Source organism: Drosophila tropicalis, unplaced genomic scaffold (genome assembly GCF_018151085.1).
Source record: "Drosophila tropicalis isolate 14030-0801.00 unplaced genomic scaffold, ASM1815108v1 contig_1187, whole genome shotgun sequence".
Lineage (NCBI taxonomy): Eukaryota > Metazoa > Arthropoda > Insecta > Diptera > Drosophilidae > Drosophila > Drosophila tropicalis.
Window position 1 is genome coordinate 2,202,104 of NW_027172559.1, and position 27,322 is coordinate 2,229,425.

The 27,322-nt window shown below is 39.1% G+C and overlaps 1 protein-coding gene across 2 annotated transcripts in view; it reads left to right on the forward strand.

The window, feature by feature from the left end:
• The first annotated feature begins 483 nt into the window (after positions 1 to 483).
• The window catches only part of ssp3 (short spindle 3), a 31,528-nt gene continuing 4,689 nt past the window's right edge, over positions 484 to 27,322 (forward strand). Inside the window, exons 1-8 of one of the 2 annotated variants that reach the window (XM_068289155.1) lie at positions 484 to 865; positions 918 to 1,266; positions 1,324 to 3,549; positions 3,978 to 5,448; positions 5,505 to 5,762; positions 5,836 to 5,959; positions 8,135 to 8,274; positions 27,101 to 27,246. In XM_068289155.1, coding sequence (XP_068145256.1) covers positions 1,122 to 1,266; positions 1,324 to 3,549; positions 3,978 to 5,448; positions 5,505 to 5,762; positions 5,836 to 5,959; positions 8,135 to 8,274; positions 27,101 to 27,246 — 4,510 coding nt within the window. In that variant the 5' untranslated portion in view covers positions 484 to 865; positions 918 to 1,121. The remainder of the gene's footprint in view (positions 866 to 917; positions 1,267 to 1,323; positions 3,550 to 3,977; positions 5,449 to 5,504; positions 5,763 to 5,835; positions 5,960 to 8,134; positions 8,275 to 27,100; positions 27,247 to 27,322) is intronic. The other variant, XM_068289147.1, reaches the window with a different exon arrangement.

The window sequence follows — 27,322 nt, forward strand, 5'->3', positions numbered from 1 at the left end:
ATTTTAAAGTTATTAAATCTCGGTCGAAAATCAAGTATTTTATTTACCGATAAATGATTTTATCTAAATACACACATCTCAAAACTAAATAGTAGTTCTGATTTAAATATCTTTACCAAACTCAATAATTAGTAGATTTATATACAATATTTCTAGTTCTGTCAAACTTAATCAGAATCTTATAACTTCAATATTTAGCTGTCAACAAGTAATTATAAAACAAAAGTTCACCTAACTTCACATTTTGCAAGGGTATACACACTTCGTCATGGATTAAGTTACCCTGGATCTCTGTTTTTTCTCTCGTTTCAACTCGTTCCCGTTTCCATTGCTGTGCATTGTTTCTCTTTCTAAGCTTTTGTTGTGCTTCCGATTGCAAATTTAAATTGATAACTATCGATAACAATTTTATAATCAAGAATTTCAATGGCGCCACTGGACGGTGTTCCACTTCCATTGTATTCCATACCACCAAACAGCTGTTTCTTGTTTGGCCCGTGGCCGTACACAAATGTAATTGCAAAACAAAACCAAACAAAAGAAAAAAAGATCTGAAAAACGTGGAGTGAATTACTAAAGTGTGGGTGAAGTGCAATTGTGGCGACTTTTCGTTCAGTCTGATTTTATTTTTCTTGGCAAGCTGACGGAAAATATACAATACACAGACAAAATCGAAATCTCAGCTCACACCTGCCGCGCTCCCTTGATCAATCGAGGCCCAAAGGGGGCTTAGCCAAATGACCACCAACAATATTTAGGCCAACACCTTTCTAATTACAAAAACAATATAACAATGTGCTGCTGTCAAAGTTTGTAAAACGAATTTTCATTTCGCAACCCCAATTTGGAAGAAGCAGAAAATTGAGTATGAAAATAGCATTAAATGGAATTAGGGGTTAAACTAAAAATTAATCAAGTCAATAATCAATTCAATTTTAACAGTCGATTAGAGTTGGAGTAGGCTGACCAAAGAATCTGACAAATAATTCGACTGGAGACGAGAAAAGCAAATTAAAGGCGAACAGCTGCAGCTCTGCGTAGGTGAGTGAGACGCCAGCAGCAACGCCACCGACCGCCTCACACGTACACACACACACACACACCATAAAAGGCCCCCAACAATGGAAATGCGCGAAGTATTAAGCCGGGAGGGGCGAGAGGCAAAGAATTTGCTAGTTTACCAGTTTTGTGATGAGACAACAACAAATTCAGCTGCAAGCGTAGGCGGTGGCGGTGGCGGCGGCGTCGTCAATATGAACGGTGACTGTAAGTTAAACGAAATTGGAAGTTCTTTTGGGTTTTAAATTAATTTTTCAACTCTAGGTCGCAAGCCACCCAAATCGCCCACATCGATGGCCTCTGCTGCTCGCAGCAAACAAACAGCTGGTGGTAGCGGTAACGGAAATTCTGGCAGCGCCTCAAATGGTGGACCACGTGTGCGTAGTGCCTCCACCGGCAGGGATAAGAAATCGGAATTACAGGCTCGCTACTGGGCCCTTTTGTTTGGCAATTTGCAACGAGCTGTGAATGAGATTTATCAAACCGTCGAGTGCTATGAAAATATATCCAGTTGCCAGGAGGCAATTCTTGTGCTAGAGAACTATGTGAGAGATTTCAAGGCTTTGGGCGAATGGTTCAAGGTATCGTGGGACTATGAGTCACGACCTTTGCAACAGCGTCCGCAGAGCTTGGCCTGGGAGGTGCGCAAAAGTAATCCCACGCCCCGAGTCCGCACCAAGAGCCTTTGTAGTCCCAATAATTCGGGCAAATCAAGTCCAGCTCTGTTTCTAAGTAGTTGCTGTCATTCGGGAAAGACTTCACCCTGTTGCCCCGGTTCCGGAGTTGTTGAGGGTCAGTCCCAGTCGCCAAGGAAAATGCTGCGTGCCTTTGATCAAGTGCCAAAAGGATCTATGCGAGTTAATGTAAGAGAATTATTTGCGTCCAGCAAGAAATCAGTACAGGATGAACCAGTGGATCTAAGTGGTGAGAAACCATTTGTACCTATGACGAATACCCAGTATTGTCAAACGGATCTGGAGGATCCGCATCTGACATTGGCCGATATAAGAGAAAAAATGCAAAGAGAGTCGGAGGAGAGAGAAGCCCAGGAAAAGGAGATTCAAGAGAAGGTGGAGTTGGAGAGTCTACTGCCGGCATCAGTGGCGGCAAAGGAGGAGGAACTTACAACAGATAAGCCAGCAGAACCTACTGCCCTGGAAATGACTGTATCCACTTTGGAGTCCATGGAAAATGCTCTGCTTTCACAACAAGCCAACAAAGAACCCACTCCTCCGAGTACAATACTGAAGCCAGTTGAAGAATTAAATAAGAATCTTAAACCCTTGAATCCCATCAGTGCGAATATTGTGCAAAATAGTCCCTTAAAATATTCCAGTGTTCTCAATCGTCCCCTAAAGAAATCAATGAATAATTCGAGTGGCCCAACATTGACTAAAACTATGCCAAAAACTGCCACAGCCACTGCCAACAAAGTGGTGCCAGCTAATGGCATAAAGCGTAATCCAGTGAAACCTGCCATAGTGGCGGCTAAGACAGGTCGAGCGAATGCAATTCCATCCCGTCCTTCTAGCAAAACGGAGAGCTATGGTCCGCCAACAAATGTGGCCAGTCGCTTATCAGCCCGTTCTCGCACCATGCTAGAAATGAATGGACAGCAGCAGCGACAGCAGTTACCAGCGGTTGGCGCTAAATCTAGCGGATTAATCAAAAGAGCATCATCTACTCTACTGCCCACTGCCACCAGGAAAAATGCATCCAATTCAAAATTGAATTCACGCGAAGACATAGCGAGCTCTACTTCCACTCTTAAAGCCAGCAATGAGCAGCTAACAAAAAGTTCACATAGACATGAAGAAAGACATTCCGAAACCAAAAACCAGCAGGCATCTGAGGCGAATGATGGTTGGTTGACGGTCAAGAATCGTCGACGCAGCAGTATGCATTGGTCAAATAGATTCAATCAGCCCACGGGTTATGCCAGTCTGCCAACTTTGGCCTTACTCAACGAGCAGCAGCAGCAACAGCAACAACAACAACAACAACAGCAGCTGCAGCATCAAAATCAAAAGTCCGATGATGAAAACAACAAACAGAGAGCCAATAGAATATCTCCACCAAGTGTTTCCAAGTCCAGCAATCCAAGCAAGACATTGACTACTAAGCCAACTAAATCATTAGCTAGACCAGAAATCAAAAATGCCAAGGCCAAGGTGAATTCATTTCCTGCCCAACGTCCAAGCACTCAAGTCAAGAAGCCAGAAAAGAAACCATCAAATTCAGCTTCAACGGCGGTAGGAACTCCTGGTCCATCTTCAGTAGCTGCCACTACTAGTACTCGTAGCAGCTCCACAACGGGACGCACTACTATTATTAAACGTCAAAAATCGGATCTTACTGGCCTTAAAATGACTTCTCTGCACAAGGAGTATATGCGGAGCGAGAAGAACGCCTTAAGAAAGCAACAGCAACAAAAAATGGAACAAAAACAAAGTCAGAGTAGCTCTTCCTCTGCAGAAACTGTCGTCGACTGTAAGTTGATATTAGGAATTATTTAAACTCCAATTTGTAAATCTTGTAATCTTGTAAAGCAAACTTTAAACCATTTGCTAATAGTTTGGAGCGATTAAACAGATTAAATCATAAAGCTTTTAAATTTATTGTCATATCACTAACACTAACTAATAGGAATACAAAATAGTCAAAAGGGCCCAATTTTTTTCTGCTTTGGCTAAATATCAAAATTTTCGTGATGTAGTACAACGTTTAAAATAGGAACTATAATCATGAGATGAAGAGAAAACTGTGTTTTTCCGTTCCTTTTTCCTTTCATCGGCTTAATTATGAATTAGAATTAGGATATATATCCTGGCGAGACCTATCTGAAGGGTTTAAACTAAAATTTTTCAAAGAACTTATCGAATATTTGCTAATCTCTATAAATCTTTTCGGATTTTCAGGCATTAACGATGAGCACAATAAAATTGATATTAAAATTCAAACTAATTGTGAATTCTCCAAGACTATTGGCGAGCTCTATGAGAGTATTGCCCATTGCAAGTTACCAAATGGAGCTTGCCTGAAGTCGCCAAATGCTTCATATACCTTGAGTGCCTGCGATGAGAACGATGAACCAGAAAACACCGATGACAATGATGAGGAGCATAACGAGAGGATTTTGGTCCAAGTGCAGGAATCTTTAGAACGTCAAATACGTGAGCTGGAGCAAACGGAAATTGATGTCGATACTGAGACGGATGAGACAGATGCCGAAGTGCAGCTAGAGGAGCCAGAAGATTGTCTCAATGAGGTTTTAGATGATAGCTCCTCTGGAGTGTTTGTGACCATGAGCGATGATGATAATAATGCTAGTTTGGAGTCCCGATATCAAGCGCTTCTCTCTGATATGTCTTGGAATGAACGAGCCGAGGCATTGGCCACCCTTCAGGCCTATGTGGCTCGTCATCCTGGTCGTGCTCAAGAATTGCATCAAAAATTATCATCACCTTCGCGTCGACGTTCGCTTCAGGAGACTTTGAAAAAGTATCAAGCCAAGCAGGCAAGAGCCCAGCAAAAAAGAGCCCTGCTCCAGCAGGAGAAAGCTGCCAAATTGCAGCAACTGTTCGCACGCGTGGAGGATGTTAAGGCTGCCAAAAAGCAACTTATCGAAGATAAACGCCAAAAGATGCAAGGCCGTCTCCAAAGAGCAGCCGAAAATCGTGAACAATATCTTAAGCAGATCATTGAAAAAGCTCATGATGAGGAGAAAAAGTTAAAGGAAATCAACTTTATTAAAAATATTGAAGCACAAAATAAACGTTTAGACCTACTAGAATCCTCCAAGGAGACAGAGGGACGCCTGCAGGAGATCGAACAGGAGCGTCAGAAACGTGTAGAGGAAAAATTGGCCAAGGAGGCAGCTGTCGAGCGTCGTCGACAGGCATTGGAAAAGGAGCGTATCCTTAAACTAGAGAAAATGAATGAAACGCGTCTGGAGAAGGAACAACGCATTGGCAAAATGCAGGAACAAAAGGAACGTCAACGCCAGGCACTGGCCAGGGAGAAGGCTCGTGATCGTGAGGAGCGTCTGTTGGCTCTGCACATGCAGAAACAGCAGACCACAGAAGAACTTCAAAGGAAAATTCTACATAAACAAATGGAATCGGCCCGCCGTCATGAAGAAAACATTGAACAGATCCGACAACGAGCTGTCGAACTGACCATGCCCTCATCAAGGCAGCAAGATGGCGAAAATGGCGGACGTACTGATCAGGACATTGACAATGACGATATGTTCAATGGCAATAGGAGTAGCACAACAAATGAAGATGGTGATTTATCCTCCACAATATCAGATGTGGCAGGAGGCAGTGGACATTCGAGAAGTTATAAGAAGAAAATGAAGAAGCTAAAGCAAAGAATGAACCAATGGTAAGTGACCAAAAGCCAGATTGATGTGATCTTATTTAAAATTAATTTGTTCTTAGTGCCACGGAGTATTTGGAGGGTCTGGATGAACTACCAGCTCATGTGAAACGGGAGAGTACAGTTCCCAAATTTATTAATCTTATAATGAAAGGCGGTGGAGCACAGGGTCTAGATCGTGTGCTTGGCAATCTTTTGCGTGTCATACCCAAGGCTCAGGCATTTGATTTTCAAGCCTTTCTCTCCATGGATGGTCTAGGTGTATTGGCCACGCATGTCATTAGCAAAGGTCTAGAAGAGAACTCTGATATATCCAGAAAGTGAGTAAACAATTTTGACAAATTTTCAATTATTTTAATTATATTCGATTTGATATTTTTCATCCTCTTTAAGATCTCTTACATTGGCCGTACAATTATATCGCAATGCCTGCTCAGTGTGTCCTCAAATAGCTCGTCATGCTCTCTTGGGCAATTCCATAACCATACTCTTTGATGCCATCAATAAGAGCTTTCAGGTGAGCTGCAAATAATACGAAGAAAAGAACAAAACTTTTAAACCTATAAAAACGAAAACAAAAAAGCAGAGAAACTGAAACTGTCGCCAAGCAGTCGTCGAGTCTTGCAAACAGTTGGCCAAATAAGTCGTAACTTGTTATTCCCCCTGCATCGTAATTGTCGCGTCATCTAAGGCCTTTAGCTTGGCTCGGCTTGTTGTGTCCTGGCAGGAGCCACTTAACACTTGGCCGGGTTTATATGACTGTGATTTTACCTATAAAATGTCCGGTTATAGACGAATTTTTATGGACTGTGGAGAATGTTTAAAGTCATTTCATTCAATGTACATTTAGATGCCATAAAGACATTCTTTTTCCTTTTTTGTTCTCCCTCTTGCACTTTTTAAGACTCTGTAGTTTTTTATTTTCTTTTCTTAATAACACCATTGCATATATTAAGGGGAATATTTTTATTGCATTAAACTTATTCTGACTTCTGATTCTTTCAATTTTCGTGAATTTTACCTTACCTGGAAAAAGAAAATTTTCAGACTTAGTAAAATTATAATAATAGGAAATTAAGAAGGGATTCACCTTTGTGTTTACCAGGACTACATTTTTTCTTGTCTAAGTTATGAGTTATATATTGACATTTTAAGAAACCCTCTTTGAAGGTTTTACACATTTGCAATAGATTAAAAAATCCCCCATTGAAAAATCTCTTTTGGAGAGCATTTCACATTCGCTTTGAAATGAATACATTTCCATATCTGTCTATTTGCCAAGTTTTTAAACTTTATGATTTTCGGCTTTTGTTTTTGCTCAAATGTTTATTTGCCATTTCTTTGACGCTTTTATTCTTTTGTTTGGCATTTTTATATGAATTTTATTTACTGGCCTCGCGCGCCGCCGCCACTCTTGGTCGCACTTTCGGTCCGGTCGGGTTTGGCCTATAAATTCTGACGCCCTAAGAGGAGCCCCACCTCCTCTTGCCTCACCCGCTGGTTGTTGTGTCGCTTGGCAATTTGTCAGGGTTCTTTTTTTTTTTTTTTTGCTTCTTCCTCTGTTCTATAAAAATGTTTATATATTTGCGGTTGGCTGTTAAATCAATCGTTAAATGGCATAAAAAGCCACTCATCCCATAACATTCAGTTAACTATAGACATATGTATACACATATATTTTTATTTTCTTCGATATGTATGTATATAATTTTTACTATTTAAATTTGTTTTTTTCATTTTACTGTCCATGTTACCTTGGCTCGTGTTTATTGTCATTGTCGGCGGCCCATTCCACCTTTTCCTTCTGCTGCCCTTTTGATGGATCAGCTCGCGCGTCGCTTGTCATGTAATGAAGAAGAAACAACAATTTTGAGACGTGTCTCAAAGTGGACATTGTGATACCCTATACTGGGTATAGACGTTTATAAAACCTAATGCGCTTATGTTGCCTAAGCAAAGCAGTGCATATTGCAAGCAGTTCATGTTTCCGTTCACACATGTTGCCAGCCCAACATGTTGCTGGGGTGGAAATGTTGCCGAAATATGTTGCTAGCGGGAAACCCTTAATCTTGTCGTTAGTTGTGAATTTTGAGTTTGTCCTGTCAGCCAGGAAATGCTTATATGGAAATGTGTTAATAATAGAAGCTAATTAGTCATGATAATTTATAGATTTTACAATGATTATTTGCCTAACAAACTCTCTAATTTTCATGTACCTGGTTTTAACATACTGTATTGCTATTGCTACAGGGTACTCAAAAAAAAAAAGAAATTAAAAAGTTGTTAAAGAAAAGGGGGAAGAAGAAAAAAAATCCATCAATTAACTTTTTGATGGATGTGGATAGGCCTGGTTGTTATTGTTAAAATGATAATTAATTTAAAGAAAAGGCGAAAACAAAAAATGAGAAACAAAACCAAGCAACAACAACAACAAGTTGAGGTAGCACAATTGACAGCGCCCAAAAGCATGCAACAATTGTGTGCATCGGTTGGAATACGTTTGATACATATCCTGAAATTTATTACTGACTTTTAACCTCTCTTTCTCTTACTCCTTCTTTGATTTGCTTGCCTTCTCTCACTCTATCTCTCTCTTTCCCTATGTCTCTCTCACTCTTTTGGTTTATTTTTCTTTTTGTCATTCTGGTTTCACCATATATTTTTACACTTGTTCCTATATTTCTTGTTGCAGTTACCCGAAGAAAAATCACCACAACATCCGGTCGAGTTATCCACCGAGCTAATGCTGGCATGCACCGAGGCGCTATCATCGAGCTATGTGAAGAAAAACACCCACCCTAAAGTACCGGAACGCCTACCGGACATGATAAAGTGAGTACGAGAAGAAGCTAAAGCAAAAGCAAATACCAAAACTACAAGTTAACTTCTTAACAAAACAACAAAAGCAAATTCCAACGCAAACGCAAAACAAAACAGCAACAACAACAACAGTAACAAGAAAAACAAAACAAAAAGAAACAAATTCACAAATGGAGGGGGAAATGTATGCCATCTCTTTTTCGCTCCCACTGCAAGGGAAGGGGGCGTGACAAAAAATGTTGAAAAGGGATGGCACTAGTATACCAAATAATGCTGCCGGCGTCTCTGTTGGCCTGCTGCTGCTGCGTTTGGTTATTGCGTTTAGCCGCAAAGCAGTAGCGTTTTACACTTTGTTGAAGGTCCTTGTTGGCATCAGGGGCTCATTTAACAATAATTTATATAAATTTTTGCTTCATTTTGTTGAGAATTTTAAAAAATTACTTCTAAATTGATAAGGAATTGATTATTGATTGGAAGTCGATTTGTTTTTGAATCGTTAAATGTTAAAGCCGATAGGATAGGGCCAATTTAATAATCCATCAACCATTCAATTCAAGTTTTGATATAACTAACAGAATATTTCCTTAAACTAGCCCTGGTTGGATTAACAACACTCCAAAAAGTCGCTCTTAAAACATTTTCTAGTGCCTAATTTGGATAAAATTATTGAAATAATCATTTGTAGATTAATGACCTTGAAAACGGGATATGCTGTTTACCAATTTTGCATATTTTACCGCAGAAACTTCTACCAAAGACAAACCGGTCCTGGCTACCAACTTTAATCGCTGTCGCTACGTCAATCGTAACGTTCGTCAGTCGACCTGCAGTCAGTCAGTCAGTCACTCAGTCAGCCAGTCATTGTTACTGCTGCTGCTTCTGCTGCTGTTGTGTTTTCAACACTCTTTTGACTTTTTTATGCCTTTAATTTTTTGGTTTAAACCAAAAACAAAAAATCAAACAAAAAAAAAACTTTAATATTCCTCTTGTCAGGCCTTGCTTAAACCCGCCAATCTCCTTCGTCCTTCTGTTCGAAGTCCTCTGCTTGTTTTTCTTTAATTTGCGCTCATTTTTTGGTTGCCAGAGTGTGCGAAAATGTGTGTGTGTGTGTGCATGTAAAAGTTTTAATCGAATTGCTGTGGCCAGGCCAGAGGGTTGGGCCAGTGAAAGAGGTAGAACTGGTGGATCAGCAGAGAGGAGGGGTGAAGGATGGGGGGCTAGCCAGCCATTTTGTTTATTTTCGTACAAATTGAATTTTATATATGGATTGTGTTTTGCCTTTCATTGTTACAGCCAGCCAGCAACAATAAACTTTTCCTTCTCTTGTTTTTTTATGCATTTTCGTTGTTGTCCAATTGCTGTTTGTTTGCGACTTTTTTCTGAGCGCTTTTGTTTTCTATCTGTTTTGTTAATAAAAGAAACAAAACCCAACAAAAAAAAAAAAAAAAAACATTTTCTGTTTATCCTTTTTTTTATTATTTTGGTTGGTTAGTATTTCTGTTGTATTTGTATCTCTGTAGCCAGTTTTTTTAAGGTTTTCTATAGAGTTTTCTTTCGTTCGTTTGGGTTCTTTTTTTTTTATCAATTTTCGTTTGTTGATATTTTCAATTTGCTTACAGAAAGCTTTTGCGTTTATTTTATTAGTCCGCCATTGTTGTGATTTTGGCCCCATCTCTTTTACTCTGAATTTACGTCTCCCTTTTTCTTTTACTCTCTCTCTTTCTCTCGTTCTTTGTATCTCTCCCCCTTGCTGGTTTCTTTACTGCTTTTTGTGGTTGTCATTTATTTGGATACGCTTACCGAAATGAGACCATATTTACTTTTGAAGCAAACATTTGTTGTAGAATCTGAATTCTAACGTCCTAAAGACTTTAATACAAGGTGAAGTTTTAAAAGAAACAAATATTTCTTTTATGGAAAAGGTTTCAAAAGTTCTTTTGAAGATATATTTAAATTATAACAACTTAACCGATGTATCATCTTTTATTTCTTGTCTTTATCCGTTGTATCCTAAACTATTGCTTTAGCTCTAAACTAGACTTAGTTAATTTTAAAAGATAAATGTAATCAATATATGTATGTAGGTACATATACCCGAAAAAGAGTATAGATAGTACATAACATTCAAAGTTAAAATCGTTCTCTTGGTTTTTTTACGCGCTTTTCGGCGCTCAATTCAATTACACAAACATAGCCCGAGTTACTTTTCGTCCTGTCTTTGTGTTGTCTGCAAAATCAAATTTCTTTGACTATAATTTTCCTACCCTCTGCCAATGTTCTGCGCCAGGCTTTACCTAGGGTTTTGCCTGCGCCATTTTGTATAAAGTTTAGACGAATAAAAATTCAATTCGCCGCACTTGAATGGGTCCTCGCCCCACCAACCCAACCAAACTTCAGCATCAACGTCAGCGTCCTTCGTCCTTGCCATTTTGCCTACACAATGTGGAACGTGGCCACGGAATATTTTGTTACTGGTTTTGTAGCTTTTTCATCGCTTCTTCCTTTTTCTTTCTAATTCAATTGAAGCTTTTGTAAGGCTTCGTTCTACGTGCAACTTCTGTTCTGGGGGATGCATAATTAAATTTTTGTTTAGTTTTAATTGATCGGGTGGTGGGTACTAAACACTGAAGTACCAAGTAAGCATTCAAGGTGGAAAATACTGCTTTTCAAGACACTGCAAAGAAAGTTAAGTAATTTAATTTTATGGCTAACTTTGGGCAGAACAAGAAATTCTGTAAAGATTTTCCAACCAGTTTTTCCTGGATATGAAAGATCTTAAAGATCCTTTAGATGTTTAATAGCTTGACAATTGGAATCATTTATAACTTTAGTAACTTCCGATGTTAAAATAATTTAGGAATTCCTATCCTGTAGTTCCTAAAACTCCTAAGTCTATAAGTCTGCTTTATTATTAAACAAAGAACCTTTAATTTACAGCACAAACACTTAACACTGAAAAAAAAACTGTATTGCTGAATTGAATATCATATTGTTTATATTTATGTACATAAAAAATGCATATTGTGTAATCGTGCCCCAATTTCAATGGTTTATCCCACCGCACCCCCAGACCATAAGCATAGCTAATTTAATTTGCCACACATTGAGCAACTCAACCTTAAACAACTCTCTGGGCTGAGCATCTTTTACTATCTGTTTTTTACAATGTAATTGATTCATAATTAATCAACATAATCATTAGCCTAGCTTGCCCTCACATTATATCCTACGCCTGGTCTCTCACTCTTTCTCTCCATCGACTGGTGTCATAAAAAGCTGCAAAATATATTTTAATCATCATCTGATCATCAATTCAAAGCCATAGAGAAACGGAGAGTGAGTAAGAAAGGTAGCGGCAATCATAACGATGATTTGGCACGCGATAAGCATCCTGCCAGACGACCAAACAAACGGAACTCAATCCCAGCTCTAGCCAACCCCTTGGCTAGGATCGCCTCTCACCCTCTAAAGGGGGAAGTTCTGTCATAATGAAATATGCATACATACATATAGAAAAACAAGGAAGAAAAAAAACTAGTGGCAACCAGTGTGCTGTGCCCCGTTGTGAATAGCTTTTGTTTGTCTCCTGATGAGGCTGCTGCTGCTGCCATTGAAAGGATGTCAATGGCAAGCAGAAGGACATCAGATTGTTGTTACATTTGTTACTACTGCTGCCAGTTAATTTAATTACCCTTTAAGTAACCATATCGAATGGCCATTTCAAGTTATGCCCCCATGCACTTTGCAATTGGCAACGTGTCCTTTCCCTTGTCCACTATACCTCCTCCTTCTACTAGTTGTGTCATTCCACCTCTTTTATTTTGTTGTGAGCTCAATTACCAGACTATGCGCACCCACCACACACCCACACGAGTTTGGGGTTTTATTTTTCCGACATTTATATTAGTGCAACTCTCCATTTGCCCCTCTCATTTGCGATTTCTTTTCCTATTGGGCTTGGGGTTGACTGCATTCTTTATCGAGGAAAATGTATTAATTTCATTTTCCAGCCATTGTTCCATCGCTTTTCTTTCTCACTGTTTGTTTGTTTTGTTTGCTTGCTTGTGCGAGGCATTTAATATCCGATTTCACATTTTTCGCTCTCTATTGAACCTATTTTTGGGTTTCTCCTTTCGCCTTCGCCTTCTTTTGCTTTGTCCAAGGTTGTTGTTTGCATTGGAAAAGTTTTCTATTTATTTAGCTCGAGCGCCGCTGCCGCTCCTTATATTTTCACCCCGAGTTTTCTTTCTTTTCCCTCCCTCCCTGCCGGAAAATCAAAATATTGACTCTTTAACGGTGTGTTGTTTATTGATCAAGTCAGGGCCGCCAGTAAATGAAATAGAAGAAGGGCAGACGGTTATTTCTCTGTGTCATCCTTCCTCCTTTTTGGCATGTCCTTTGACTGCTGCTTTGGCAGTGCAGTCTGCCACCTGCATGTCATAATTGAATTCAAATCACAAAAACTGTCACATAACTAATCAGAGTTGTCATTTTTGTGTAACACTGTAGCCAACAAATTTTTAGTCTTTCTCCCCCCCATTCCCGTTTTTGTTGCTCTTTCTCATCTGTTCATTTCGACATTCAAACTGTCAAAAAGTCAACATCAATTACAGTTACAGGCAGAGAGGACATCATAGCCAAAATACTCGGCGAGGGAGGGCAGAATTACAGGCAAAAAGGTTGCCTGCAAGGGGAGGAAACTGGAGTTGACCTGACCGGATGATAGCTAGCTAGCTATCCTGGTCCAGGCATCGGGCTCAAAAGAAGTGAAGACCTAAAAACTTCGCTCCAGATTTGCATCAAAATGCATTTGGTCATAGAATTGTGATAAACACAAAAACAACAACAGAAAAATCCCAGTACATGCGAGGTGTAATTGATAAGTTATGGAACAATCTTATACATCACAATTATTAAGAAATCTTAATAAAATATAAAATTTAAGGGGCCTGTTCTTGGTATTGATGTTATTTTTGGTTACTTTCTTAATAGATTATTCTGAGATTCTGTTATTATTATATTTTACATACCTGAATATAGATCATGACTTATAGGATTGAATGATTAAATAACAATTTTGAAAATGAATTAACTATTGTTTGACCCTCAGAACATAGCCTTTGAAATATCTGGCAATGTTTCGTTCAGGTAACCTCCTTGTCTGCCAACAACGGATATCTTTTATATTAACCCTCGCTCTCTTTGAGCATATAACCGAGGCGGTCATATGCAAAAGGCTGACATATGCGCTGACATTTTGCATGCAAAAAGGCGCAGCAGCCCTCAACCTCTCTCCCTCCCCCTGTCCACATCTATCATTTCCACTTTTTCTGAGCTGCATGTCAAAAGTTTGATGAGTGCCACCGTCCAGCGGCAGGAACGACAACAGCAGCAGAAGCAGCAACAGCAGCCGCATGTCAAAGGCTGAAACGGCTTTTGGCTATTGAATTACCTACAGTTTCCCCCGGTTCTCCAGGCTTTAGATCTTTTGAGTGCATTCGCTTTGATTTTGGCTTGTTGTCTGTTCATTTCTTCTTTCGGTGTTTCCCTTTACCCTCTCTCTACCATTCTCGAGGGAATATTAACCAAACAAGCCAAAAACGAAAAAGAAACAACAAGCAAAAACCACCCACCCAGAATTCAAAGAGTGGGCCGCACTCAAAGTTATAGGCGACATATGTAAAATGTGTAAAGTGCAGTGCCAGTTACAGTTAATTTAATGCTCGTCATCTGAATGCTGATGGAGATGATGAGCATTTGGATGAGGATGCACCCTCTCAATATGGATAAATCTATCTATTTCTCCTCAATCTCTCCATCTCTCTCACTCTATTTGGTATTATTGAAAACTGGCAGGGCGCATTAACTAACAACAACAATGCCAAACAACTGACGCATCACTCAATCAAATGGCAATTGTGAGGGCTTAACATGGCCCCCCGCAGGCAGCAGAGTCACAGTCACCGTAGTAGTAGTAAAACAGTAGTCAGCTAGCAACCCTCGACACTAACGTATCATCCCTGGTTTAAAGACGACCTACGACCAACTGAAACTGGTGCAAATTAACACGCTAAGCACTTGAATGCGCCAAATGTGGCGTGAGTAATGCCCTCAAGTGGCCAACAGATGGCGCACATTACAAGCCACTAATCCACATTGTGCGCTGCCGTGCCTAAAAAGTAAAAGCGCTAGCGCCCCACGTTGGGCGCCCAAGTTGTAAAAATTTACGACGAAAACTAAAAACGTTGGTCTTTTCTTCTTTGCTTTTCTTTTTAAAAAGATCGCAGCCTCACAAAGTAAGAGTATAAAAGTCACTACATGATTATGGCTATTCAATGAGGTCTACACTCACACACACACACACACACACACGTTGGGCGCCACATTTATGATTGCCATTGCAACTTAACATAAATTCTAATTTGATTTTGCCACTAAAGTGCCATAAGATGGCCATTTGTTTTATATATACATACGGTTTGGTAGGTAGGTTCAAATTAAGGACGATGAAAGCCAGTTTTTGCTCTCCTTCGACATTCAACTCTGGGCATAATTTTTTACGATGCTCGGCGACATATTCGCCATTTTCCATTTTTCCACTTTTTCACAAAAGCCAAATCACAGCCGCCCATTTTCACTGCCTGACTGCTTCCCATCCCATGTCGTTGAACTTATTTTTTCTTTCGGATGACAATGTAGATGAAATGTATCCCCAATATAAGGTATTGTTAAATTTTTGGTAAAGTTTGCCTTCATAGAACTGTAAACTTATATTGGAATTATGGTAATGCACCTTTTCCTTTGGCACAATCTTTTTATTATTTCGTATGATCTTTCTCGTTTCAATAACTTCTATTCTAATAGTTTCTATTGAACTTGTTCGTATTCCATTATCTTATTAAAATCTCGAAGAATACTCTTCGGTTATCCATTCTCTTTCAGATGCCGTAGAGTATTACATATTCGCCTAGGTAATTTGGAAAAAAAAAAAAATGTTATGCCCTTCTTATTTTAATGCCATTTTTGCCATGATTCCTTGGGTGTTGTTCGTGTTGCTCGCATTGTTGTTGCTATTTTATTTTATTATATGCACTTTTCTTTTACAAAATGGCGGCAAACGTCCTCCCGGTGTTGGGGACCCTTCTGGGGGTTTGAGACTTTCCTTGTCGTCGCCGTCGTCGTTATGGTTGCGGTTATTTGGCGCCATGTTCCTTTTTTTGTTCTTGCTCAGTCTCTGTTGCTGTTTGCCATCTTCTTGCCTCGCCTCGTTTGAGTTTTACGAGCGGCTTTACTTTTCGCAGCTATTTGGCTTTGCCTTTGGCTTTTTAACGGCCGCCCATTTGGTGAGACGTAGAATGGCCTGGAGAGTGGAGATGGGGGTGGGGAATGTGGGACCCACGTGTGTTGTCCATTTTGGTGACGTTGATTTCTCTCTAGTCGCAGCCAAGAGTCGTCAGAGGCATCTGCGGTAGGCAAAAGGCATAACCAGAGAACATTTGCCTGGTGACATGGTCCATATGGAAAGTCGGCGGAGACGACAACAACGACTGCTGAAATTTTATTTTCAACGCGCGTGTCGTAATTGAAGACGCCCCAGCAACTCTTTGCCCCTCGACTATTTCTTTACCTCCATCAAACCAAACTGTCTGTCAAAATATATATATATTATATATATATAAACTAAGCGAGACACAAATCGTTTACCCCGTTGGGGCTAAATGGAAAACGCTTTGGGTGGCTTTGTTACTAAGAAAACAGACGCAAGACGCTGAGATGGAGAGGCGACATGTTGATGAATTTTCATTTAAAACAAAACCGAAAAAAATAGAACCAAAAAAAAAAAAAACACCATTCTCTGTTTGAAGTCATGGCGACGAACGCTCTTATACCCTGTAAGCAAGTCAAAGTCAAAGTGGGCACTTAGATAGGAAATAAAGTTATTGAGTACAAGAAAGAACTTTAAAACTTTTTTTAAGAAATCTTGATATCTATATAAACATCCAATATGTTAAGAATTATAGTGACCTTTAGACTAAAAGACCCTTAGGGTTAGCCCAAAAGCTTCATGTAAACATCGTAAGCCTACGATAACGTATAAATACCCGGGAAATGTTCATCTACAATTATTAGATACATATACAGTTTTTGGAGAGAATCTGGCAATTAGTTTGAATTGACCTCATGATCCTAAAATAAATCTTTACACTAGATATCCTAAATTTGAATACTTAAAACGGGATAAGAGTTGGCTTAATCTTTGCCCGTCTCAAAATCCGCTTCACTGTATTAGGCCTTCTTATTCCTTTTCTCCATGCCTTTACATTACACCAATATGTATACCCATTTGTTCATTCAGATAATACAGGGTATTGAAAAAATATCTTTCGCTCGACAGGATTTTCAATGAATGCGGATGATTGCCACATCCGTGTTTGTCTTTTGGTTAACCTACCGCATTTGTCTGAGGTATACAATGTGTGTTTGGTTAGATGGATATATCTATGACTTCAATTCTCGAATTTCGCTCAAAGAATTCTCCAACTTATCCGCACTCTTCTTCTTATTTTTCCTCTCTCTTTAATTTTTTTGCACATTTCATTGGAAATGCTTGAGTTACACTTGACAGCTCAATCTCAGAACCATCATCGTTGCTTGCACTTCTACACCGAGGGGGGTTTCTTTCTGTTTTTTAATGTGAGTTTAATAGAAGTACCAATTCATTGAAAAAAAAAAAGTGAGCAACAACCCTCACTCCCCTTTTAAGCATACACCCCTCGCCAACTGACAACCGAAATGTCTTAATTTATTCATAACTTTTTATGCTCGTTTCGTTTTTTCAGTTTGTATATGCTTATTGGGCTATGAGCAAAAGGGGGATTGAATTGCCTTGAAGGCCAAATTGAAAAACATTATCATATGTTGTTGTTGTTGTTGTTGCTGCTGCTGCTGATTTGGCAAATGCAACCCTCTTGGAAAACCGCTCTTCCCCTCCTCCTATGCACGCGTTTGCGTTCGCCTCACGTTATGCTAAACAATTTTCATGTTTTGATTTATGAATGATAATGCGCTGTGACATCCAGGAGTCGGAGTCGTAGTTGAAATCGTGAACTCTCTCTCTCTCTCTCTCTTTATGTATGCAGACAGTCAGGTTTTTCGGGCATATGTCTGCATTGCGTTTAATTTGCATTAATGGGCGTGGTAATGGGCGAAAAGCAGCCGCTTGGTGATTCTTCTCTTGAGGTTCGCTATGAATTTTGTGGCGTTTAATGAGCCTTATCGTTTTGAAAACCTTAACAGTTTGCCCATTAAATTTTACCAAATGAGCAAACGGCAAAAAAAAAAAAGGATATTAATTTATTAACCATATGTAGGATATGTAGGCGTAGCCTTAATGGTTATAAGTCAATTATAGCATATAAAATTGTCATATGGGCTTGGCCCAAAAATCAATCTTAACCCAAAATCTAACCCTTGATTAATAGAAATTTTTTGCATATGCTGCATAAAATTTGGCACCCCCTTTGGGAAGGAAAATCATTCATGATTTTCTATATTGTTATTTTTCAAACTTGTAACCATTTTTTGCTGCAAATTCACAATTATTTAAAACATTAATTCGTTATTCAACTTGCCTTTCCAGTATTTCTATGCATTTCCTATAACTTTTACTTTTAATTAAGTTTTTCATAGTCTATATCTCCTATTAAATTTGATATAAATACATTTGAAATCGAGTACTCATTGTTTCAAATTCTTCTTTGTTGAAACTTTAAGCCAGTTTTTTGCTTTTAGGTCAACTTTTTGTTTTCGCAGTTTTATTTCCTTTTAATTTTAAAAGCCTAAGCTTGATTAACACATCATATTTTATGATTGTTGCAATTGTTGATTAATTATTTATACTTTACTCCTTCGCTGCATCTCATTTGCCAGTCGATTAGGATTTTAGCTTTAAGCTCATTTTTCTTGTGGTTTTTTATTTAACAGAGTTCGTTTTTTACGGCCTTCGCCTAAAGTTTCGTGACGCTTTATTGTGATAAGCGCCTTGAGGGTATCCAGTTGCCACTTTTCGCATTATTTATGATGAGCCCAAAAAGCCGACCGTTCAGGTTCGGCCCATTCTTTACCGTCGCCTGTCCTAGTGTAGGCACCTCCCTTTTTCGCACACACACACTCAGACACACAATCCTTTCTCTGTGGTTTTCGCTAGCAGTTGCCTCATGGCGGTGGTGCTCCACCTTCTCCTTCTCCTTGTTCACTGGCTCTGCTCTGTGTGGTTGCGGTCATTGTGGTTTTGTTGTGTCTCGCTTTCTCGCTCCAACCTTGTGGAAATCAATTTGCGTCAGTGGCAAAAGGGAGTTGCCGCCGTTGTCATCGGCGTCATCATCGTTGCCGCCATCGCCGCTGGGCCACATCCTCATCTGAATCATTGAATTAACATTGCGTCGTACAAATTCATTTGCATTCATCTCGGGGAACAAAAGTTGACGATGAAATTAATTACAGTGCATGTTGTTTGTGGCTTTTGAGCAACTTCTTATCAGTTTGCACTGAGGTGCGGCCCATTCCTTACCCGCTCTACCCTCCCTTCCACTCGAATCTCTTCGGTTCGACACGAATCATTTGATTTGTGTTTTAGTTGTGACTTTGTTGAAATTTTATTTACAGCTTCGGTTAATTATGGAAAACACAAATTAGAGACACATTTCCGACTCGACACTGCTGACAGCTGGGCGTCTGTGTTGTTGTGTGTGTGGACAGGAGTGCGTGTCCGTGTCGAAGTTGTCCTGTTACATTATAATGTCCTTTACCTAAATCCTATTGCCAAAGCATAACAAATTCTATTTTCGATGGGCAAATACTTAAAAAAAAAATTTTAAAAAAAGGAATTGAAAAGAGGAGATTCTACATTCTCTGTGAAATCGACTATGTAATACTGTGTAGAAGAAGGCATACAAATTGCATCATAATTTTTGATCAAACTGATTTTAATTGATTAGATTGATAAAGTTGTTTTTTTTTTTTTAATTAGCAACTGATGAAGTGAAAAATTAATCGATTTATTAAATAAATATTTGTATTCCGTAATATAGAAAATTATTAATTTTGTTAAGATTTCTTAAGGTTTATTCAACCCCTTAGATGAGTCAAGTTTTCAATAACTCTGACGAAATTGTATTCAGTCATTAGAATATAAATTCGCTAATTGAATTCGAACTTTTTTAGGGATCTCTTATGAAATCTGGCACCTAAAATTATCAAATACAAGAAAATGTACCAATATGGTGAAAGGTAGAAAACGATTTGTTTGAATGCTGTTAGGGCTATTAACTGAATTCTAATATTGCTTTAAAAAAAATCATATAAACCCGATTTTAATGAAGAAGTGTAGATAGACCTTGGTGTTCCCAGCCAATGTTTTTTCACTATGGAGTCTCTCTTTATTTTTTATCCATACCCGCATTGGTCTCGTATTGTTCCCGCATTTTCGTTTTGGCCTATAAAGTGTTTAGTTTTAATGCTGCATAATCCCTATATACTTTCTTAATCCACAACAATATCGAGAGGTATACAAAATCAAAGCCTCAACTAAAAAATTTACAACGGCAATTAAATCGATGGGTGAGCCAACGAACATACATACCATACATATCGTTTATATATGGTGAGGGTTGTTCCACGATGACCACTTTTCGTTTCGGTTTTTGTGTGAATTCTTTCAAAAAATTGCACATTTCCTCTTAATTTTTTTTTTACTGCCCTTTTTTTTTCCTTTTATTATTTTGTATTTCAATCAAATATTTTGTCTGGCCTTGCCAATGGCGAAATGCGGTCAATTTCCAGTTGCAATTGTTTGTGTATGCAGCCACGGGCTGCCGCTGCCCGAATAATTTATGGGCCCGTCGTCGTTGAGCAGCAGCGGCAGCAGCACATCTATCCAACAACAATGGGATAACTATAAGTAAGTGGGTTATTAACGCCGCAGGATGTCCAAGGAAGGGACGAGCGACCGCCTGCCAGTTTGCCACAACCGCTTCGACTATTTCAGAGAGATTGAGCGGTGTATGAGAGTTGGAAGTGGAGTAGAGCAGTGTAAGGAGTAAGGGATTGGTGGGTGGAGGAGAAGGAGGAGTGAATGTTTTTGTTGTTGATGATGTGATTGCTCTTGTAGGCGTTTCATATTAGTAATGCAAACACACACTGTGAGAGAGCGACCAAGTGATGGTATAAGGACGGGGGGCTTAAGATTTTGTGGGCCAATTGAAATTCCTAAGAAGGCGTTTATTGCTATTGTTCTCTGTGTGTGTGTGTGCGTGCCTGTGTATTTGTGTGGGTTTAGCTCCATTAGCCCTGGAATTGAGATCTCGAAAATCTCTAGCCCAAGTCCTTATGACATGACGAATTGTCTTAGTCACTTTTTCTGCTAGCGATTTATGGTTTCTGTTTCAATCATGCCTTCTCCTTCTCACGATAATACCCTCCTCTTAAGGGGTTATTTATTTTTCTCAAATTGATAACAGTGTCCGGTAATTTTCTCCATGAGTATAATGTTTTCTCCTATGACATAGAAACATCTGATTAACTTAAATATATTGGTTCTGTTTTGGCTTTAGTTTTAACTGTTAAGTATTCATTCTATAACGGTTAGTATATAAAAACTGTGATCCATTTTATTTCCTACGTTATTCTTGGTTGCTTATGATAAATTTGATCCTACTAGTGCTATGTTAAATTGTTTAGTATGTCTAATACTTTAACATAAAAAGAAATAATAGTTCCTTGCGTTGCTTTAGAAGGGTATTGAGTTATCGTGGTACACCAAGCTAGTGCCGTATTGGGCAATTGAATCCCCTGCTTTTTTGCCTTTGGCAACATCTGCTATAGCTATATTGTTGTTATTGTTGTTGTTAGTAACTTTTTCAAGGGATTTCGAGCCATGGCAAGTACGTGACGCCCTAATAAACCCAATAATTATGATGATAAAATGATGATGACCACACGTAATGACAATGTCACAGTGTTTGCTGTTTGCTTGCTGTAGTATTCCCTGTTAATGATAACGATGCCATGTTCTCGTTTCCGTCGCCCCCTTCGTTCGTTCATTCGCTTCTTGCTAACTGTGATAATGTTACTTAACTGCACATGCTAACATTTTCGAGTTGCCCCATTAAAACATCGTCTCTCCCTTTTTGGCAACTTTATGGCCCTAAAGAGCCCACTGACTTGCAGCATGAAATTATTTAACACGCGGCTTAATGCATAAACATGGCCAAAACAGGGAGATGGAGAGATGAAGCGACCAAAAACGTTTCTGGTGGCTGATAGCTGCGGCACCAGGTGTGACAGCATCATCAATGATTTTCATGCCCCTTTTCAATACCCAAAAAGTAAAAAACAAAAAAATTCAATTACATGCTGCTGCTGGGTTTTTATATTCAAATCAAGGGAGGACTGGCTCCTGCCAGGCACTTGTGGGCAATCTGTGTGTGTTGTGTGCGTGTGTAGGCACAACAACCCTACATAAAACGCTGCTCCCGTTGCATTTCATTTGTTTTGACATGGACACCCCAGACCGAGTCGGTATTCGAGGGCAAAATTGTCATTGCGCCGGCGCAACTGCCTTTCCCTCTCTACCTCTTGCCTTTCCCCTTTGCAACATCGCTTGGTCTTAATCAAGTGCTGACAACCGAAGCCAAAAACAATTTCAAAATTGCATTTTAATAAACTCCCTACTTCGACTACATTAAAGGGTAGGCTCGCTTCCCTTTTCCAAATGTGGTTTGTTTCTGTTTCCTTTTGGTTTAATTTTCATTTAACACCTTTTTCCCGACGACTGTCACTCTGACATTCTGTTTTTGTTACAAATTCGTCTAGAAATGTTGTTTTAGGCTACTGCAAGGCCTATTGGATGGGATTTCATCAGTTTCTGTCACAGCTGGCATCTATCTATCCCAGTCTGTTCATTGTCCCTCAATATTGTTTTTGAATTATTCAACGTAGAGGATTTATCGTAAAGTTAAGCAGATTGTTGTGAAAACATGAGAATCTGGCTAATTTTGTAGTTTCCCTTAAACGATTTAACAACTTCTTGTACGTCTGATTAGAAATGTATTTCCAATTTCTTAAACTTTGCCTAGATTCTTCTATCGGTTTAGGTTGATAATTTTTTGATTTGACGTTTTATTTGACGTTAAAGGGTTTGGTGTCCATGTCGACTTTCTGCTCGAAATTAATGAAGATTTTGAAAAAGCAGGTTCTTATTTCTATTTAAATCAAAATCGAATTGGAACTTTTGGAACAACTAATCTTTCTTTGTCAATTCTCATCCTAAATTGGGTGTCTTCCCCTTACGACTTGTTTATGTTAATAATGACATTTCTTTGTTATAGCATTCCTTAAAATTATAATATCGTATTGTAAGTATTAAACAATGTATGTGAAAGTCTCATTATTATACGCTAAGTAACTAATATACACGGATTAGGCTAAAGGATTTTTGGGAATTATTATCATAGGCACAAACAGTCTTTGACATCAAGCTCAAGATAATATGCGTATTAAATTTCATCTAAAACTCTCTTTAAAGTCATTGTATTGATGACTATTAACTAGTGTCGACTATGCTCTGTCTTTTGCAGAGCTATCTATTGTTTCCACACGGCCATTTTGTTTTTCCGGTCAGCATATGTTCACCTTACTCCTTTTAATTCCTTTCTGTTCTGTTCTGCACTTGTTAAGCGCCGCCCGGGGCTAAAGGCAAACCAGATTCCGTTCAAAACAAAGGGGGGGGTTAATCTATACACAAACACATTCTCAGGGCACTAAGAGGAAGAGAGACAATGCTGCCATATCATTTGAAAACGATTTAAATGCATACCCTCCGATGTCCCCTTGTCCCCTGTCAGGCGGTCTTTCGGTCGCTGAGTAATCAACTTCAAATGACATTTCATTTGCTGCTGCTGCTGTTGCTGCTCTCGTGGCAAGGTGTTTTGTTTCACATATAGAGTATCAACAGAGGACAAACCAACAGGACGAATCTTTTGGTCCGTGTATGTGTGTGTTTGTGTCTGTGTGTGTGTGTGCATGTCCTGTTTAACCTTCTGCCTAGGCGACATGAACATTAACATGTTTCGCGCCGTGTTTCTCTTCTCTCTGTTTCTCTTCCTTTGGCCCCTGTTGGCCGTTGTCATTGTCAACGCAAATCTGTTTTGATTTTAATCCTGCTTATGCCGAGAGACCGAAAATTGTCGACAAGGCCCCGTCCATACATGCCATTGGACCTTCAGGGTTTCCCCCTCCTCTTCCTCCTCCTCTCTTCATCATCATCGACATTCTACTTCTGCTCTTACTGCTCCTGCTGCTGTCCATTGTGGTGCACTGAGCCATGCTGCTTGTTGTTGAACACACAAATCCGCTGATGCTGCCAGCTTCTGCCGCTGCTATTGCCGCCGCCTGATTATGCGCCTTAAGTGCCGAAATCAATGCACACAAATGCCCAAATTACATGGGCATAGTAAGAGGGGAAAGGGAACGACAGCTTTGGTAGTAGTTGCAATTGTATGAAAAGTGACACAAAATCGCATAAGTTTGATTTTAAAATACCGTATGGGCATACACTCAAAGAAAGCGAGGCTTAGGCACTTGTTCTAAAACGCGAATGAGCAGACTTAAAACTGTTTTTGAAAACTCGGCCTTTCTACAAATTTCTGATCGCTTGCGAATCTTTTTGAATCCTCTTTTAGATTTAAATGCTTATAAATGATCCTTTTGCCGGGGGAAAATGTTACTCCAATAAATTTAATCAGTTTCGGCTGTTTTTAAAGTCATTTAAAGTTCACTTTTTGGTATCTTTCAATTAAGTCTTATAACAAAGTGCTCCAAAGAGACTCATGAAGATAATTACTGATAAAACAATCATGCAAAATTCGTTTCTTTCAATATCGTCCATTTAGTATCAAACTATTAAAAACAAGTGATTTAAGTCAAAAGCATTTTAAACTAAAATAAGTTAATAACCAAATCAGACACGTTTCATTGGGGCAGGGTTTCAGAGGATCATTTGGTTTTATTCTTAACAAGGTGTTACTAGATCATCTTATTACTTTCCTCTCGTTAACATTGTTACTCACATCTCGATTTATGTTTCTTCTAAATGAATAAAGAATTTTATGTCTTCATTAAAGCATTGCTATTGCCCTTCGTTTTTTAGTTCCAGTTTTGGAACGATTTCCAATCTGAATTTTTTTGTGTGTACTTCTAGCAGAGTTTCTCGAATAAATCGAAGTGTGTTAAAAACTTCAACTTATTTTAGCCTGGCTATTGTTACTATTTTCTTTATTAAACAATTGCACACGAAAAACGAATAAGGTAAAGGAGGGGGAGAGAGGCAAAAAAACGGAGATCTGAATTGTGGACTAAGAAGCAAGTTAAGTAGCGTGTGCATTTGACACTTGTTAAAATATTTACTCCTGTCTCTGGCAAACCCACTTGAGGTCCTTTTTGTGTTAAGGGGGTGGTAAGGGTTGCTTGCTCGGCCTGCAGGATGGATGGTTGGTTTGTGTGTGTGTGTTGGCGTATTTAGCGAACGTGTTTTCACAACTAACAAGGATGTTAATTTTTTTTCTCTTTCGTATTTTTATTTGTCACCCAGGCACACTATTTTTATTTTTATTTCGAAGCTTTCGAGCTCGAACTCTAGCAGCAGGAGCAGCAGCGGCAAATGCCTTTTCACACCCAACTGGCAAATGTGTCCCGTCTCGTATTTTATTTTTATTTTGTCGCCATCGTTCGTAGCTGCTGCTGATGTTTACTTTAGGGGCAAACGAACGAGCGAACAAACCAACGGATGGGTGTCGAGAGTTTAGGGCAGGGTTCGGGATTCATCGGAGTGTGGGGGCGAGTTGGCAGCAAAAGGAAACCTCAGCCACATCCGATACTCCGGGTGTTGGCCATTTTGTGTTTGGATTGATGCGACCGGCGAACTAAATACTTTGCACAAGCGACCCAAAGCGTCGAGGACATGGACGTGGACACATGACAAACGATGACAGTTGAGTTGAGTTGAGAGTTTGAGTGTGATCCCGGCTCCGGGTCCGGGTCCGGGTGTGTGCTGTATGTGGGTGTGGGGTGGCTAAAAGCATCCTTCATGCTAGCGAGCTTTGTGTTGGCTGTTGGTTTAAGAAAATTATTAAGGATATTTTTGTGGTGCTGATGAGTTTGCCGAGTACTTTTTGCAGGCGAAAAAGAAACCAAAACCAAAAAAAAAAAAAAAAGAAAAGGGGAGAGAAATTGTTAGTTGACCAACCAAGCAAACATCATGTGGCATGTGGGTTGTCCTATGAGTGTCCTGTATCCTTACCCTCTTTCTCTTTCTCTCCCTCTTCATCTCTTGCTCTTTGTGTGCACAAATAGCAAAACAGGAAGCTCAAGTATGTTTACAGTTGACAATGCCAGCGACAGAGATAGAGCTAAAGCCATAGAGAATCCAAGTCAGGAGCAGGCGTTGACCACCACGTAGTAGCTTGCAGTAGGTCCTTCTGTCAAAATGGAATCTCTTTTAACGGGCTCATGGCTGATATTTGTGTATATGTTTGCTTACGCTTTCACTGACCCCCTCATCACTCATATCACTTGAATATATCCGAATACCAACTATATACACGATTCATTTATATTGAACTGGCACCCCCGCACCCACCCCTCCTGTTCCGTCACCCATTTTCACTCAATGCATTCATAATTGATGATGATGATGACGCGAATGATGGTTTTTCCATTTCTCTCTGAGTGTGTATGTGTGTATGTGTGTTAGCTCCAATTTATTATGATAAATCGCAGCAAATTTGATTTCAGATTTTGATATTTTTAGTGTTTGTAATCAACATCCATTCCCCCACCCCTGCAAATCTTAATTGAAAGCTTAACATGCTAACTTATTTGCACAACAATTTGGTCAAAATCTGGGCAAAAAAGAAAATAGAGAAATGATGAAAAAAGAAAAGATGAAAAGGATTTGAACTGATGCCACAACAAGAACTGAGGCAGGAGCAAAGTTTCTATGGCTGATCTCTTCAATGCATGCAATGTCACAACCACATTCCACCCGATACCCGCTCTTTAGCTTTTCTTCTGTTTATTTGCTTACAAACATTTAGCAGAATTTTATGCAAAATGCTTTTGCTAATCGGTTTTTGCATTTTCGAGCACATTTAATGCAAGAAGCGTGCTGCCTGATTAGCATATACGAGTACATATGAAAAGAATTACACAAACACACACACACACACATACACACAAGCACACAGAATAATGCTAATGAAGACGACATTGAGAGGATGGTAATGGTAACAAAATGGTCAGACACACAACTGTGAATACATATTGAAATCTATATGCTTTTAAGTAAGAAGAAATCTATGGAATGAGCTTAATTGGGTTGAGAATACAAATGGTTTGAAATGAGTTTGCGTGGAGAAAAATGATTTGACCTTGAATTTCGTTAACCAAAAGGATATATTAAACGTGAGCCAAGAGAGGATTGGGTATTTAAGAATTAAAATATTTCAAATGGAAGTTATATAAGTTGGCGTTCAAGATAGTTAGTGTGATCCCGTAACATAATCGTAATAGTTTTTATAGTTTTTGTGATTAAATCGTTTACAACTTGGATGAACAGTCTACAAAATGAACACAAAACTTAACTTATTGGAAACTGTGGGTCTATGGGCTATAAATACATTAACATTCCTTTAATTTACTTGAATATTGGGAATCTAATAAAACAATCTCCATTTATCCACAATTATTTATGAGATACCTTTTCTGATTGAACTTTTTTCAGCTATGCCGTGGTCACTGGTCTCATCGAAATCCTTTCCCGTCGTTGTATGAAGGTCCGTGAATCCATTGAGCAGAATCAAAGTGTCATGTTGAGCCTATTGACTACTTTAGGGTTCCTTTCCCGTTTCCTTGATGTGTGCCAGCCAGGTAAGAGTGTAGTGTCTAAAATGGAAAGTCAGTCCTAAACACACTATACATATCCTCTTTTTTTCTTATGATTTAT